Below are 14,494 nucleotides of genomic sequence, written 5' to 3'. Positions count from 1 at the left end.
AAAGAACTGACTCATTGGAAATACCCTGATGCTGGGAAAGATTGAAGGCAAGAGGAGAAGGAGACGACAGAGGATGAGATGGTTGGATGGCATCACCGACTCGCTGGACATGGGTTTGGGTGGACTCCGGATGTTGGTGATGGACAGGGAGGCCTCTGATGCTGCAGTTCATGGGGTCGCAAAGAGTCGGACATGACTGAGCGAATGAACTGAACTGAGCTAGGACTTACTGAAAATAAGAGCTCTTCTTGGGGCATCTAGGCCTTTATATTTTAGTGTCTATTAATTCCAGTTCCTTTCTATATCTAATGATACAATAATAAGCATAACAGCTAACAATGTTTAATAATAAGCTAACCTTGAATAATTGAATAATAGCTCAGTAAATTTTAGCTATTTCTATGATTGTTATCATAGGCAAAGAAACAGAGTTACATTGATAAAGAGGCTGCCCTGTGACTGTCACATGACACATTCTCAGGATGTTAGTCACGTCTGACTTTTCTGCTGCATGGCAGTCATATCACCAGCCTTAGGATGAGTTGTTGGGGACTAGAGGATTCTGTTGTCTGATTGCAGCTTCCCTTGAAAGACAAATTTATAGGAACTAACTGTCATCAGAGGGTGTTCATGATATCTCTCATTTTTTAAAAAGAACATTTGGTCACCAGGTGATAGAACATTTCTAGTTCAAGTTTATAAAACTCAAGAAAATTGAAAACGTGTCCACACAAAATTTGTACATGAATGTTCTTAGCAAAATTATTTATTATATCCCCAAAGTGGAAACAACCTAAATGTTTATCAATTGATGAATAGATAAACAATTTGGTATACCTATTCACTGGAATATTATATGGCAGTAAAATGGAATAAAATACTAATATATGCTACGTGGATAAACTTTGAAACATCATTTAAGTGAAAGAAGCCACTCAAAAAGGCCACACTGTATGATATGATTTCATTTATATGAAATGTCTAGAATATTACTTACTACTTATAGAAAGTAAGTAGTGGTAGCCTTGGGCTGGTGGGGAGAGGAAATAGGCATAGGATTTCTGTTTAGAGTCATAAAGTGTTATGAAATTAGTAGTGATGGTTGCATAACTTACAACTATATAAAACCATGAATTATACTTTTTAAAAGGGTTTTTTGAATTATATCTCATAACATAATTTTTATAGTTTCCAAATTACCTATAAAAAAAATCTTTGTTTGAGATCAAAAGAAGAACTTCACCTTTCAGAGGTTTTATAGAGACCTAAATGTAAATCAGGGACTTGTAATATTTTATTAGGGTTCAGAGAGCTATTTACTTAGACATATAGTTTTTGTTACTCAGATATGGTGAAGTCAACACATCAGGAGATGATTGCCATTGAAAAGATAGTTATAGTCACAGATCCTAAAAGGCAGGGGGATGCCACACCAAGGGCTTCATGAAAAAGCACCAGGGTTGGTCAGAAGGCAGAGGGAGCAAGCAGAACATGTGGGCAAGAACTTTTAGTTTGGTTTCTGCAAGAAGGAGTAGGCAAGGCAGGGAAAACATGCTTAGAATTTACTGGTTTAAATCACTTCATTAGGCTGTGGGGCACAGGGACCATTGCCTGGTACCTAGCCTTAGGGTTCTTGGAGAAGGGGAATACTGGCCCAAAGTATAAGAACTCAGTAGAGAAGGTGGTTGGGGTGCGGGCTCTGGGTCTGTTAGTTTAAAGTTATGCTTGCACATGAGTCACTCACTGTCTCAGAGTTGAGTAGTCCTGAGAGGGGGCATCACTTCATGGCAAATAGATGGGGAAACAGTGGCTGACTTTATTTTTTTCGGGCTCCAAAATCACTGCAGATGGTGATTGCAGCCATGAAATTAAGACACTTACTCCTTGGAAGGAAAGTTATGACCAACCTAGACAGCATATTAAAAAGCAGAGACATTACTTTGTCAACAAAGGTCCATCTAGTCAAGGCTATGGTTTTTCCAGTAGTCATGTATGGATGTGAGAGTTGGATTATAAAGAAAGCTGAGCGCAAAAGAATTGATGCCTTTGAACTGTGGTGTTGGAGAAGACTCTTGAGAGTCCCTTGGACTTCAAGGAGATCCAACCAGTCCATCCTAAAGGCTATCAGTACTGGGTATTTACTGGAAGGAGTGATGTTGAAGCTGCAACTCCAATACTTTGGCCACCTGATGCGAAGAGCTGACTCATCTGAAAAGACCCTGATGCTGGGAAAGACTGAGGGCAGGAAGAGAAGGGGACGACAGAGGATGAGATGGTTGGATGGCGTCACCAACTCAATGGACATGGGTTTGGGTAGATTCTGGGAGTTGGTGATGGACAGGGAGGCCTGGTGTGCTGCGATTCATGGGGTCGCAAAGAGTCAGACACGACTGAACGACTGAACTGACTGAGAGCAGGCCCCTGTCAGCAGGGCCCTGAAATGTCAGAGCATCAGAAATCCACGTTAAAAAGACACGCTTAATATCTTTTCTGGGCAAAATGCCTGGTAGTCAGTGTCTTCCGTTTGTCTTTACCTTTAGGTTCTTAGGTAAATTTCCTTCCCCCTCTTCAACATTAGTGTTACAGTTTCTGTAGTTAAACTTTATGCTCTGTGTCTACCAGTGGTCTTGGTTTAATTTTCACATTTGAGAATTATTGTGGAAATAGTTTTGTATTGAATACCTTAATACAGAGCCAGTATAAGAAGCTGTTTGGAGAACAGATGGCAAAGCGCCTTAAGGGATTGCAGTAGTGACTTTGAGGAAAGTACCTGAAAGTACCTATCTTGTTCCAGTTATTATAAGTTATCAAACATATCATTCTCCTTCCGGGGAATGAAGTCCTACAGTAGAAATTTTAGGAAAGCCTTATCCATCTTTTTGAAGACCATCTTAGAAGCATTTCCTGTGATGGTCATTCTTTCAGTCCTCCCCCTCTAGTACTGCACTTGTCATAGAATCTCTCTTCTCTGCAGCTCACATTTATTCCCATGGAGTATCTTACTTTTATATGCAGAAACTTCAGAAGTACCTTTTTATTTTCCTTTCTCTCTAGAAGTAAAATGAGGGCTAGTTTTCTATTTCTTACTCTGAAGATATTACATTTGTAAATCTGAAAAGCCAAATTTATATTTAAAATTTGATTTCAGTTTTCAAATGATCATCATGTGTTTGCATTGTTTTCTTGCCTCCACATTATGCTTTTCATGTTAATGTAGGGCACTCTGTTGAGTAAGTAAATAATCACATCTGACATCTGAAAGTTTAGAAAAACTATTAAATTCTCCCATAGAATAAGAGATTTTATTCTTGGCTCTTTGGAGTTCTAGTCCTTATTTCCTTGTAGCTTTTAACCAAGTTATTATACACACACACACACACACACACACACACATACGTATATATGTACATATATATATTTTTTCTCTTGACTAATTTAAAACTTTAATATAGACCAGGCACTGGAAATTTTCTCCAATATTATATTTTTACCTTCTAAAGCAAACTTTAATGAACTGTCATGAGTGGGACATAAAATTGAATTGTTTCAGTCAGATAATATACTTTAAGGGAATTGAAAGAATCAAGGAACACTGGAGATCAAGTAGGTGAAACCCCCCTACTCTTTTAATAAAGTTGAGATTTCTTCTAGGTTTTGGCACAGTCTAGCTCTTCTAGAGCTTGCCAGCCAGAGAATGCTTTATCAGTAACTACTTCCGAGCTATGGGCATGGAATAAAAAGAATCTCTTTTACTGAAAGGGAAAGTCAGTCTACTTGGTCCTACAGTTGTTATAACTTCCTCTTTTAGTCCTAGCAAAAACTCAGAGAAGGTGATGTTGGCTTTTGCCATAGGAGCAAGATTCACAGAGGAAACAGGACTATCTATTTAATTCCTCTATGTATATGACATGGACTTCTTTGTAAGCATTATCACCTGCACCTCTGAGTAGAAGAAGAAGGGTATTTATTAGGTATATTGTAACCTGAGTTTATATAACATTAATATATAATATTGACAATTTAGAATGTGAAGTCCCACTTAGGAAGAATAGGGGAAATGTAATCCTGAAAGCATGAAAGGGAAAGAGAAGCACATCATTATAAGACAGTCTGTCATCTTTTGTGAGCATAACTACCAAAAGCAAATGCTTAGAACTTCCATATTCATGGGCTTGTGTTTCTATAAGATGATAAGACTTTGTCAAACTTTATCCATCACATTTGAGTATGTGTATCTGATAACTCAGAAATTTCATTCCTTAACATTACATTTGTCACTCAGTTTGCAGAAAAATTTGATTGCTGTTGCTGTCTTGAAAGTGTGAGTTCTCTCCATTTTGGTGGCTGCTTTGTAGCCCTGCCACACTGTTCAGATGTAGCAAAACCCCCTCCTGAGAAGGCCTTGATAGAAGAGAAAAAGAAATAGTAACATGAACAGTTAGCAAGCGAGATGTTGCCTTAATCAAGCTACAATGATGATAATAATCTTTAAGAGTAGTTTCAGATCTCCAGATTCTGTGTACTACAAGGAGGCTGTGATTGCCATACTTAGAATATAGTGGGCAATTAATGATAAAGATGGATTCTATTCCCTTCTAGAAATGTGAATTTGAAGTGTTGTAGTTAGGTATATCTGATTAAAATGTATTTGGTTACCTTTTATTTCTGCATTATCCAGTGTGGAAATGAAATTTATGACACTGGTCATAGGAAGTTAAAAATAATGTATGAGGAACAACTGGTTAAAAAATTTGCTTTCAGAATGAGTACACTGGACATTGTCACATAAACATGTTGAAATGTTTTAAATATCCATTAACATTTCTTTGATGTTTGGAGCTAAACAGAAGACCTGGCAGAACAGGACATTATTCCTCATTTAATCTTCTCAGCAACTTGTGACTTTTACAGATAATGATCCTGATGAATGAGAGGTTACATAAGAGGTTAAGTTCTCAGTAGCTTTTGTCTTATACAAATATATTTAATCTTAGAAACAGTGTTAGAAACAATAAATATGAAGTAGGAAGAAAATTATGGACCTTCTTTAGTAATCTGCCTGCAAGTTAATCTAGATACTTAGACTTTCATCCTTTTGCATAATTTAATATATTTAAAAGTTAATTAAATGCCCTCCCCAAATCATTACTTGGTAGTGATGAGCCGGGGCTGTTCATTGTTGACTAGAAATGAGGCAGTAATTTAATTCAGTTTCAAAATAAATTCTTCATTTTAAATAAAAACTTTTTACTAAAATAGATGACTTTTCTGTTAATTCATACATGATGAATTCTTTTTTTTTTTTTTTTTATTTTTTTATTCTTCCAATTTTATTTTATTTTTAAACTTTACATAATTGTATTAGTTTTGCCAAATATCAAAATGAATCCGCCACAGGTATACATGTGTTCCCCATCCCGAACCCTCCTCCCTCCTCCCTCCCCCTCCCCATACCATCCCTCTGGGCCGTCCCAGTGCACCAGCCCCAAGCATCCAGCATCATGCATCGAACCTGGACTGGCAACTCATTTCCTACATGATATTTTACATGTTTCATTGCCATTCTCCCACATCTTCCCACCCTCTCCCTCTCCCACAGAGTCCATAAGACTGTTCTATACATCAGTGTCTCTTTTGCTGTCTCGTACACCGGGTTATTGTTACCATCTTTCTAAATTCCATATATATGCGTTAGTATACTGTATTTATGTTTTTCCTTCTGGCTTACTTCACTCTGTATAATAGGCTCCAGTTTCATCCACCTCATTAGAACTGATTCAAATGTATTCTTTTTAATGGCTGAGTAATACTCCATTGTGTATATGTACCACAGCTTTCTTATCCATTCATCTGCTGATGGACATCTAGGTTGCTTCCACGTCTTCTTATTGGAGATGGGTGACAATATAAAACAGTGACTGTTTTTTCCAGATTATTTACTGTTCTAACCCATGCTCTAATAAATTTAAATGAATAATGTACCTACTTTTAAAAAATTTTATTTATTTTTTAATTGAGGGATAATTGCTTTACCGACTTTCATTGTTTTCTGCCAAACCTCAACATGAATCAGCCATAGGTATACATATATCCCCTCCCTTTTGAACCTCCTTCCCATCTCCCTCCCCACCCCACCCATCTAGTTTGATTTAGAGCCCCGTTTGAGTTTTCTGAGCCATATAGCAAATTCGTGTTGGCGGTCTGTTTTACATATGGCAATGTAAGTTTCCATGTTACTCTTTCTGTACATCTCACCCTCTCCCCTCTCCCCATGTCCATAAGTCTATTCTCTATGTCTGTTTCTCCATTGCTGCCCTGTAAATAAATTCTTCAGTATCATTTTTCTAGATTCCGTATATATGCGTTAGAATAATGATATTTATCTTTCTCTTTCTGACTTACTTCACTCTGTATGATAAACTTAACATTAAGCACATTGGTAAAAATAATTGCTAAATATTGCTCTTTTCCTTTAACAGATATTATATAGACTTGTTGCCTGAGATACAACAATTAGAAATTTTATTATCTAAGGGCTTCAACTTATATGGTTGAGAACTTCAGTTTCTGGTTTATAGGAGATCCTTAATAAATTGTTACTGAACCTAATTTCTTTAACTGATTTTCTTACTAGTATAAAATGATTTATTTACTTAAATATTAGCAAAATATTTATGAACCAACAAAAGAAAATACATGCTACATATTTTATAATATAATCATTTTGATATAGACTTAAAAGCTCTATAGTAGGGAAATAATGTTTTCACAAAGAAAGCATGATATTCCCTGGAATTTTTGTCTTTGGCTACTTTCATGTTGATCACTTTCCTCTGCCTTGTTTTCCTGTTTTTCTAACGTGTATTCCTCTTTCTTGCAGTTCAACAACATGTTGCTGTACTGTGTGCCAAAATTCAGCTTGGTGGGCTCTAAGTTCACTGTTCGAACCAGGGTAGGCATCGATGGAATGAAAATTATAGAGACTCACAATGAGGAATATCCACACACTTTCCAGATATCTGGGAAAGAGAGAACACTGGAACTGCAAGCCAGGTAAGAGAACCATTCCTCTCTCACAACTTTCGAAAAGCATCAGGTTAAACAATAATCCTGAGGCCTTTTCCCAAGCTTGGTTGAACATAAATGGAAAGATGTAAGCTCTTGAAAGTCAGAAATTGTCTTCCTTTTTGATTCCTGGTACCTAGGATAGTGATTTTTCAGACAGTAGACATTCAATAAATTAATATGGCTGTTGAAATTTACAAGGTGCAAAGAATGAAGTTGTTGCATTCAAGCCAAAGTTTCAAGTCTTGGAGGAAAAATTTCTGTCCTAACCATTTTCCCCTCCATCTTTCCTTTTGGTTCACAAATGTTTATTGATGTTTATTATTTCATGATAAACGTCGAAGCTTTAGCAATCTGTCCTTCAGAGACTCTGCATCCTTAGGACTTACTGGCACTTTGGTCTAGAGAATGACTGGAGGAGGCATTTTGGAAAAGATAATTCTCCTAAAAAAAAAAAAAAAAGATAATTCTCCTGCCACAATTGAGGATACATAAAGGGGGCCATTTAGGGTGCTAGTAGCCTCTTGCAACCAGGAATTCTGGAAGGGGTGGCTCTTCTCATATGCTTTATTGAGTAGGAGAAAAGAGCTAGAGGTCTAGCATCCATCCCTCTAGCATAACCATGTTTAGAAAGAAAAAAAAAAAACACCTGATAACCACCTGTAGTAGATCACAGCCACCTCATGTGTGAACCTCTAGAAAACAGAATGCTGTCAGATTTTAAATATCTGCTTTAAGAAGCTATCATCCTTTTATCCTATAAAGACCAAGCATGGTGAAAATTGAGATTGGCCAAAAGTTCTATACAGATCAAAAGGTTAACTACTAATCCCAGCTCTAATAGTTCTGATACCTTAGAGCCTGTGGAGAATCAGAGAGCCCTTGTGTTCCTTTCTGTGTGGTTCTGGCTGCTCACGTGAACTCATCCAGGATATTTGTACTTATTAGTAAGGTGCCTGCCAGGCTACAGTCCATAGGGTCGCAAAGAGTCAGATATAGCTGAGGCGACTTAGCATACACAACTCTGTACGAGCTTAAACTTCATATTTTCAAAAGAGAATAAATTATTTTAGTATGAATTTGTGCCCAGGGAGCAAGGGAATGGTGAATACAGATATGGAACATGTGGCAGACTAGGAAAGTTTAAAGAAATACCTCACCAGTTCTTTGATTTTCCACAGAAAATATTTAATGAACCTGCTTTGCTTAGGGAGCTTCCAGGAAGGTTCTCTGAGGATTAGGAGGTGGAATTTCAAGCATGAGTAAAAGTGGTGAAGGACTTGGCCTTAAATGTTACAGTTTTCCTAGTTTATCATGGTGAGATTTGGACCCCAGCTGTCAAACCTAAGAGAACAATGTATGTTGCTGTGGGTGGAAGCTCCTGACCGAAGTCCTTATTCAGTGGTTGACTTACGAAGTGGCCCTGGTGACAAGGAAGACTCATCAATATTTCAGATCATCATGAAAGTCTTCATTACTGATGAATGAAGGTGTTGCTGGCTCTGAATGTGAGCATAGTTCCAAATCTGCAAACCTAAGAGATGTGTCTGAACAGCAGATAAGAGATTGTCAAGGTTTCTTGACTTTTCTGAGTAGGGAGGAACTCCAGCCCCTCCATTACCAGGTTGGGCTATTTTTCCCTTCAGGATGGGGCTGATCCATGAAATTTTTTTAAGTACAGGCAGTTTATCATTTTGCAGAGTTGCAACATGTATTATAGGATACATTACAATTAGTATTGAAAACACATTCATTTTTCTTTAAATTTCTTATTCCCCTAATCTCATTTGGAGAAGGCAATGTCAACCCACTTGCCTGGAAAATCCCATGGACGGAGGACTGGTAGGCTGCAGTCCATGGGGTTGCGAAGAGTCGGACATGACTGAGCAACTTTGCTTTCACTTTTCACTTTCCTGCATTGGAGAAGGAAATGGCAACCCACTCCAGTGTTCTTGCCTGGAGAATCCCAGGGACGGTGGAGCCTGGTGGGCTGCCGTCTATGGGGTCGCACAGAGTCGGACACGACTGAAGCGACTTAGCAGCAGCAGCCTAATCTCATTGCATTAGTTGTATTTATCATTATTTGGTGACTTGAAGATCTGAATGAAATGTGATTATTTATCTTCTGGTCCATAATGACTCTCTCAAGGGTACAGAGGCACATTGAAATTCTCAGAAAGTCAGAGGGATAAATGGAACCTCAATTTGGGTATATATTTGATGGTATTTAAAGAGAATTCACTTCTGAAGCAAATACAGGGAAAAATGTACTGCTTTTCTTATTAAATAAGTCAGCCTCAAGACTGACCTCTTATACTCTGCTTCCCCTTCCACATTCAAAAGAATATAAGCTTTTGAATCAAAATTATTTTATATAGTTTTAATCAATGGTTTTCTATTGCCAAATGGTTATAAAAATAGAGTAATGAATCAACAAAGGAGTAAAAAAAATCTGTCATGATTGAGAAAGTAAAACAAAAAACATTGAAGACTTGTCAAGTTACTTTTCGTTTAAAAGGCTAAAAGCAGCTAGCAGATGACTATGCTTCCAGAGGAACAGAGTTGATTTTGTGGGAGTGGGCATAGCATTCAGAGAAATCTTTTTTGAGGGGTAAGATTGAAGCCCCTGCCCCCACCAAGGTTCTTGGTTCAAGGATGCCTATGTGAAAAATAAGCAGACTCTTCAGCATTTGGCAGGCACAGATTCCAGCAGCATTCCTGGCATATCATGATACTCAGTAATAAATTTGTGAGAAAGATGGATGGTGTTACAGGAGCAAGCCTCCTGCAGACTCACATATGTGATACCTGTGGGACTGAGGCCTGTGACATTCAGTCTGAGACTGGGCCTCAAACTTAGCCCTAGCCTACAAAATACACACAAACAAATAGAGCCCATTCTTTACAATCCCTCAATTTGGAGATAAAGTCTACTAAGTGGGAAATTATTTTCCCACCAGAAAATTATTAAATACTGAGGTTCATTAATCTGTAAAATCTCCTTCCCATAGGTATTTAAATCTTTGTTGTGTTTTATCTGTAATGAATTAGGCGTGGTTTTGCCTGAAGCCTCCTAGCAAAATAAAATTAAATTGCCTATTAAAGGAAATGTTAAATAGCTCCCCAGGCCTTACAAAGACAATTTATGTTCTCAAGGATAATTAGAATCTTTCCTAAGATGGGTTGTGACTAGTAGCCTTTCAAACCCTCATGTGTTTTCATAAAAGTGAATTGGAAGACTAAGCCTGTATATATCTAGTATAATGCTAGATCTACAGATACCTAATATATACAACTAGCTGATGGTTGTTAAACCAATAGAAGCCCAACTTAACTCTCTCTGCCAAAAATTGTATGTACCAAAATAAATGGATAGTCTAAAACTGTGTTTATAAATTCATATGTTCAGTTGCCTGAGATTCTGTTTTAGTTTTATTATAACTCCTTGGACATCCCCAAATTTTTCATAAAATTGGAATAACATAAAAACATAGTTTTATGCACCAGATATAACTCATTAATGTTCTCTTTTTTTCACTTTAATTTTTTGTTGTTATATGTTTTAGTTCTGAGCAAGACAAAGAAGAATGGATCAAGGTAAACCTGATTTCTGTTTTCATTTTTGTTTTGTGGTAACCTCTGTATGTCTGCTCCAGTATTCTTGCCTGAGAATCCCATAGACAGAGGAGCCTGGCAGGCTATAGTCCATCGGATCATAGGAAGAATCAGACACGATTTAGCAACTAAACAACAACAACTGTATGCGTGCCCAGATGTGCATATATTGTTGTATTATGCACATATTGTAGTCATCAGAATAAGTTAGTCATCACCTTTAATTTTTAAGGTGATTTATATCTTAGGTATTTGTTTAATAAAGTATTTATTTGGTTAATTAATTTGCATGTGATACTTTAATATGTGTTTGAATTTTGTATATATTTTAGGCACTTCAAGAGACTATTGATGCTTTCCATCAGAGGCATGAAACTTTCAGAAATGCAATTGCTAAGGATAATGAGATTCACTCAGAGGTTTCTGTAAGTTGAATTAAATTCTTTAAGTTCTTTTCTTTCTGCAGTTGCAGAATATCTATCTAGTCATTTTGTTATCCATTTTTTTTCCCTTTACGACACCAAAACTGGCTGTTTGGACAGAATCTCATTTCTTAGATGAATACAATAGAGTGCCTTTTCATGCTGCTTAAACTTCTTTGAACCTTTGTTTTCTTTTGCATTCTGAGTTTCAGGACATGGTACGAACAATGTTGTTAAAATAAATGAATGGATGGATGGAAATGACAGTTTTTGCCATTAAAATTGAATCTCTTTCCTTTTTAGACTGCTGAGCTAGGGAAAAGAGCTCCAAAATGGATCCGAGATAATGAAGTTACAATGTGTATGAAATGCAAGGAGTCTTTTAATGCCCTGACAAGAAGAAGGCATCATTGTCGAGCATGTGGACATGTACGTGAGATTTCTTGGTTATTAAGGTTGCTAATTGGTATATAAGTGTTATAAAATCATTATCTTGGAAAATAAAAAGAAATCATGCAATAAATCACTTAGTTGATAAACTTATTTTGGTGATAACTTTATGCAAAAGATTGTGTTGGGTCCAGGGAGAAGACTGGTAAGCAAAATGATAGCCAGTTTCACAGAGCTCACATTTTAATGGGGAAAATAGATCCATCAAGTAAACAGACAAGAATTTCAATTGACTATAAATGCAATAAGAAATCAAGAAGCTAAAATGGAGAATAATGGTAATGAAACAAGATTTGGAAGCAATTTTACTTAGAAAAATGAAGACCTATCTGAGGGGTTGATATTTAAGCTGATGCCTAAAATGTGAGCTAACCATAAAAAAGAAAGGCAGGAAGTACGTTAAGGCAGTAAGAGTTGTATATCAAAAGCCCTCTGGTAGGAAAGAACTTGATCTAGTCTTGAAACTATCAAAAGGTCATGCAGCTGGAGCATAATGAGTGATTTAAGAGATAGATAAATAAGAACCAAAGGAGTAAAGAGCTTTGAGCAAATAAGAGATGAAACCTATAGCTTAAGTAGAAGTTCAGGCTTTTTAATAGGGAGAAGGCAACTTCTCTCCATTATAACAGAAGATGAAGGGAAAGGTGAGTGCTAATGTAGATGTGGTTTTGTTTTTTGGGTTTTTTTTAAATGCACTTTGATTTATTATTTATTGTTTGTGGGTGTGTTTTTGGTTTTCTGGTGAGAAATGAGGGAATTTAGGTCTGATACTACTACATTTTCATTGAAATATGAGAAAGAGTCATCATTCAAAAGTAAAAGGGAAAGGAAGAAGGGGCCAGGAGATTTGAAAAAGAGAGTTGTCTCTGGGCAAGGAAAATAGCCTACCAAAGATACTGTGATGGCCTGCTGGCTACCTTTTAGAGGTTTATGGTTATAAATTTAAAAGGACACACTAGCCCATTTAATACAGTGATGTTTCTCTAACACAATTCAGCAACGCAAATCAGAAAAGGCAGCCGACAGGTTTGCAGCAATTGAATTGTTGCATATGGGAAGAGTGAGAAGAAACAAAGCATGAACTGAAGCTGGAGAGAAGTAGTAGCAGGTTTTGGAGGGCCTTGTAAACCAAGTGGAAGATTAATACTTTCTTCTAAAAAGCAACACAAAGACAGAAGGGTAGGCATGGTAGTCATGATTGCATGTATTATTAGTATGCTTTTGTGCAGCAGTTTTTATTGATAGTACTCATAGGTTATTCTCAATTACTCTGTGGATTTATTCTTCCTTTTTTTTCCAAGTTTTGACTCAATGAGACAGATTTATAATCACAACCAAATTGTTAGTGAATATCTACCCCCAACCACCCCACGAGGGTAAGACTTTTTACTTTATCACTGAGTTTACTTGAAATGATATCAGATATTGACAAACTATTTTTAATTAAAAAAACATGTTTGAATATTCTATGGCATAATTTGAAAATAAATATTAATTGATATGAATTTGCAGATACAGACATGTCTAATTTTAAATCCTAGAGTAATTTCATTGTAATCATAAGAAAACAATGGATAATTTTTATCATGAATTTTACATGCTGTGAATCTAACCCAAAAGTTTTGCTAATATTTATATTTCTCAAATATAGTTTTTCTACTATAAATGGAAAATTGCTTCTAGAAGCAAGGAGATAATTTTTTTAAATCACAAGGTTTTTTTTTTTTTTAACAATTACCTTATAATAATTTGAAAGAAATACCATTCACTAAGAAGTAACATGCATTTGCATTGTAGTCATTCATTCTATAAATATCCTTGGTATTCTATAAATGTCATTGGCATTCCATAAATATTTATTATATAAATAGGGATCAAAATATACAAGGATGATTCCTCATAGAGCTTAGAGCCTAGTGAGGTTGACAGACATTAATCAAATAATCACACAAGTATATGATTAGAAATTGTGATCAGTACATGAAAAAAGTACGTGAAACTTTAGTAACACAGTGGTGAGATGGTCTATATTCTGGAAGTTGGAGGAGTCTTCCTTGAGGAAGTGAAATTTGAGTAAAATATCTGAAGAATGAGCAAGAATTAACTCACTGAAGCATAGATGAGAGAGAGAAAGAAGCATAGCACTTTAGAAACTATAAGAAGTCAGTGTCACTGAAGACAGAATAAAAGGGATAGATCATGCAAGACTTTATAGGCCATGGTTTAAAATTTGCTCGTTATCCAAGAGCAAAGGGAAGATTTTAAAGGAATTTAAATAGAAGAGAAACATAGCAGATTAGCATTTTAAAGGAAGTGAGTATCTCATTCCATTTGGAAAATAGCTTGAAGGGGCTCTTAGAGCAGCACCTGGACTCTAGTAAGTATGCTACAAGGACCAGTCATGAGGTCCAGGGACACTGATAGCTTGGACTCAGGTGATTGCAAGGAAGATATGACAGATTGAAAAGGTGTCTGGGAGGGAAATCTATGAGGTGAGGTAAAGAGAGGGGTCAGGATGACTCCTAGGTTTCTGACTTGCCATGACTGGTTAGAAGGCTGTGTTATTTAGAACAATAGAGAGTACTGTTGGGAGGGCTAAGTGTAATAAGGAGAAAGCTGAGGGCAAGGAAGACTATGAATTCCTTTGGGAAGGATATTGATTAAATATCCAGAAGTATGCTTCCCAGGTACTTCGGTAGTAAAGAATCTACCTGCCAACGTAGGAGACGCAGGAGAGGCAGGTTTGATCCTTGGGTCAGGAAGATCCTCTGGAGGAGGAAATGGCAACCCACTCCGGTATTCTTGCCTGGAAAATCCCATGGCCAGAGGAGCCTGGCAGGCTGTAGTCCATAGGGTGCAGAGAGTCAGACCTGACTGAGTATACATGCATGCACATGAAGTATGAAAATCTGTACCAAGCCTTGGAAGATTTCCTACCTTTA

At 36.8% G+C, this 14,494-nt stretch overlaps 1 protein-coding gene across 9 annotated transcripts in view; it reads left to right on the top strand.

Moving 5' to 3' along the window:
- Nucleotides 1-14,494, top strand: part of FGD4 (FYVE, RhoGEF and PH domain containing 4) — a 244,327-nt gene that overhangs the window by 203,561 nt on the left and 26,272 nt on the right. For all 9 annotated transcript variants that reach the window (XM_061417423.1, XM_061417422.1, XM_061417427.1 and 6 more), the window contains 4 exons: nucleotides 6,881-7,053; nucleotides 10,632-10,662; nucleotides 11,013-11,105; nucleotides 11,406-11,531. In XM_061417423.1, coding sequence (XP_061273407.1) covers nucleotides 6,881-7,053; nucleotides 10,632-10,662; nucleotides 11,013-11,105; nucleotides 11,406-11,531 — 423 coding nt within the window. The remainder of the gene's footprint in view (nucleotides 1-6,880; nucleotides 7,054-10,631; nucleotides 10,663-11,012; nucleotides 11,106-11,405; nucleotides 11,532-14,494) is intronic.

The sequence above is a fragment of the Bos javanicus genome, chromosome 5 (assembly GCF_032452875.1).
Source record: "Bos javanicus breed banteng chromosome 5, ARS-OSU_banteng_1.0, whole genome shotgun sequence".
NCBI classification, from domain to species: Eukaryota; Metazoa; Chordata; class Mammalia; order Artiodactyla; family Bovidae; genus Bos; species Bos javanicus.
The sequence above is the reverse complement of the archived record's forward strand: the minus strand, read 5'-3'. Positions and strand labels throughout refer to the sequence as shown.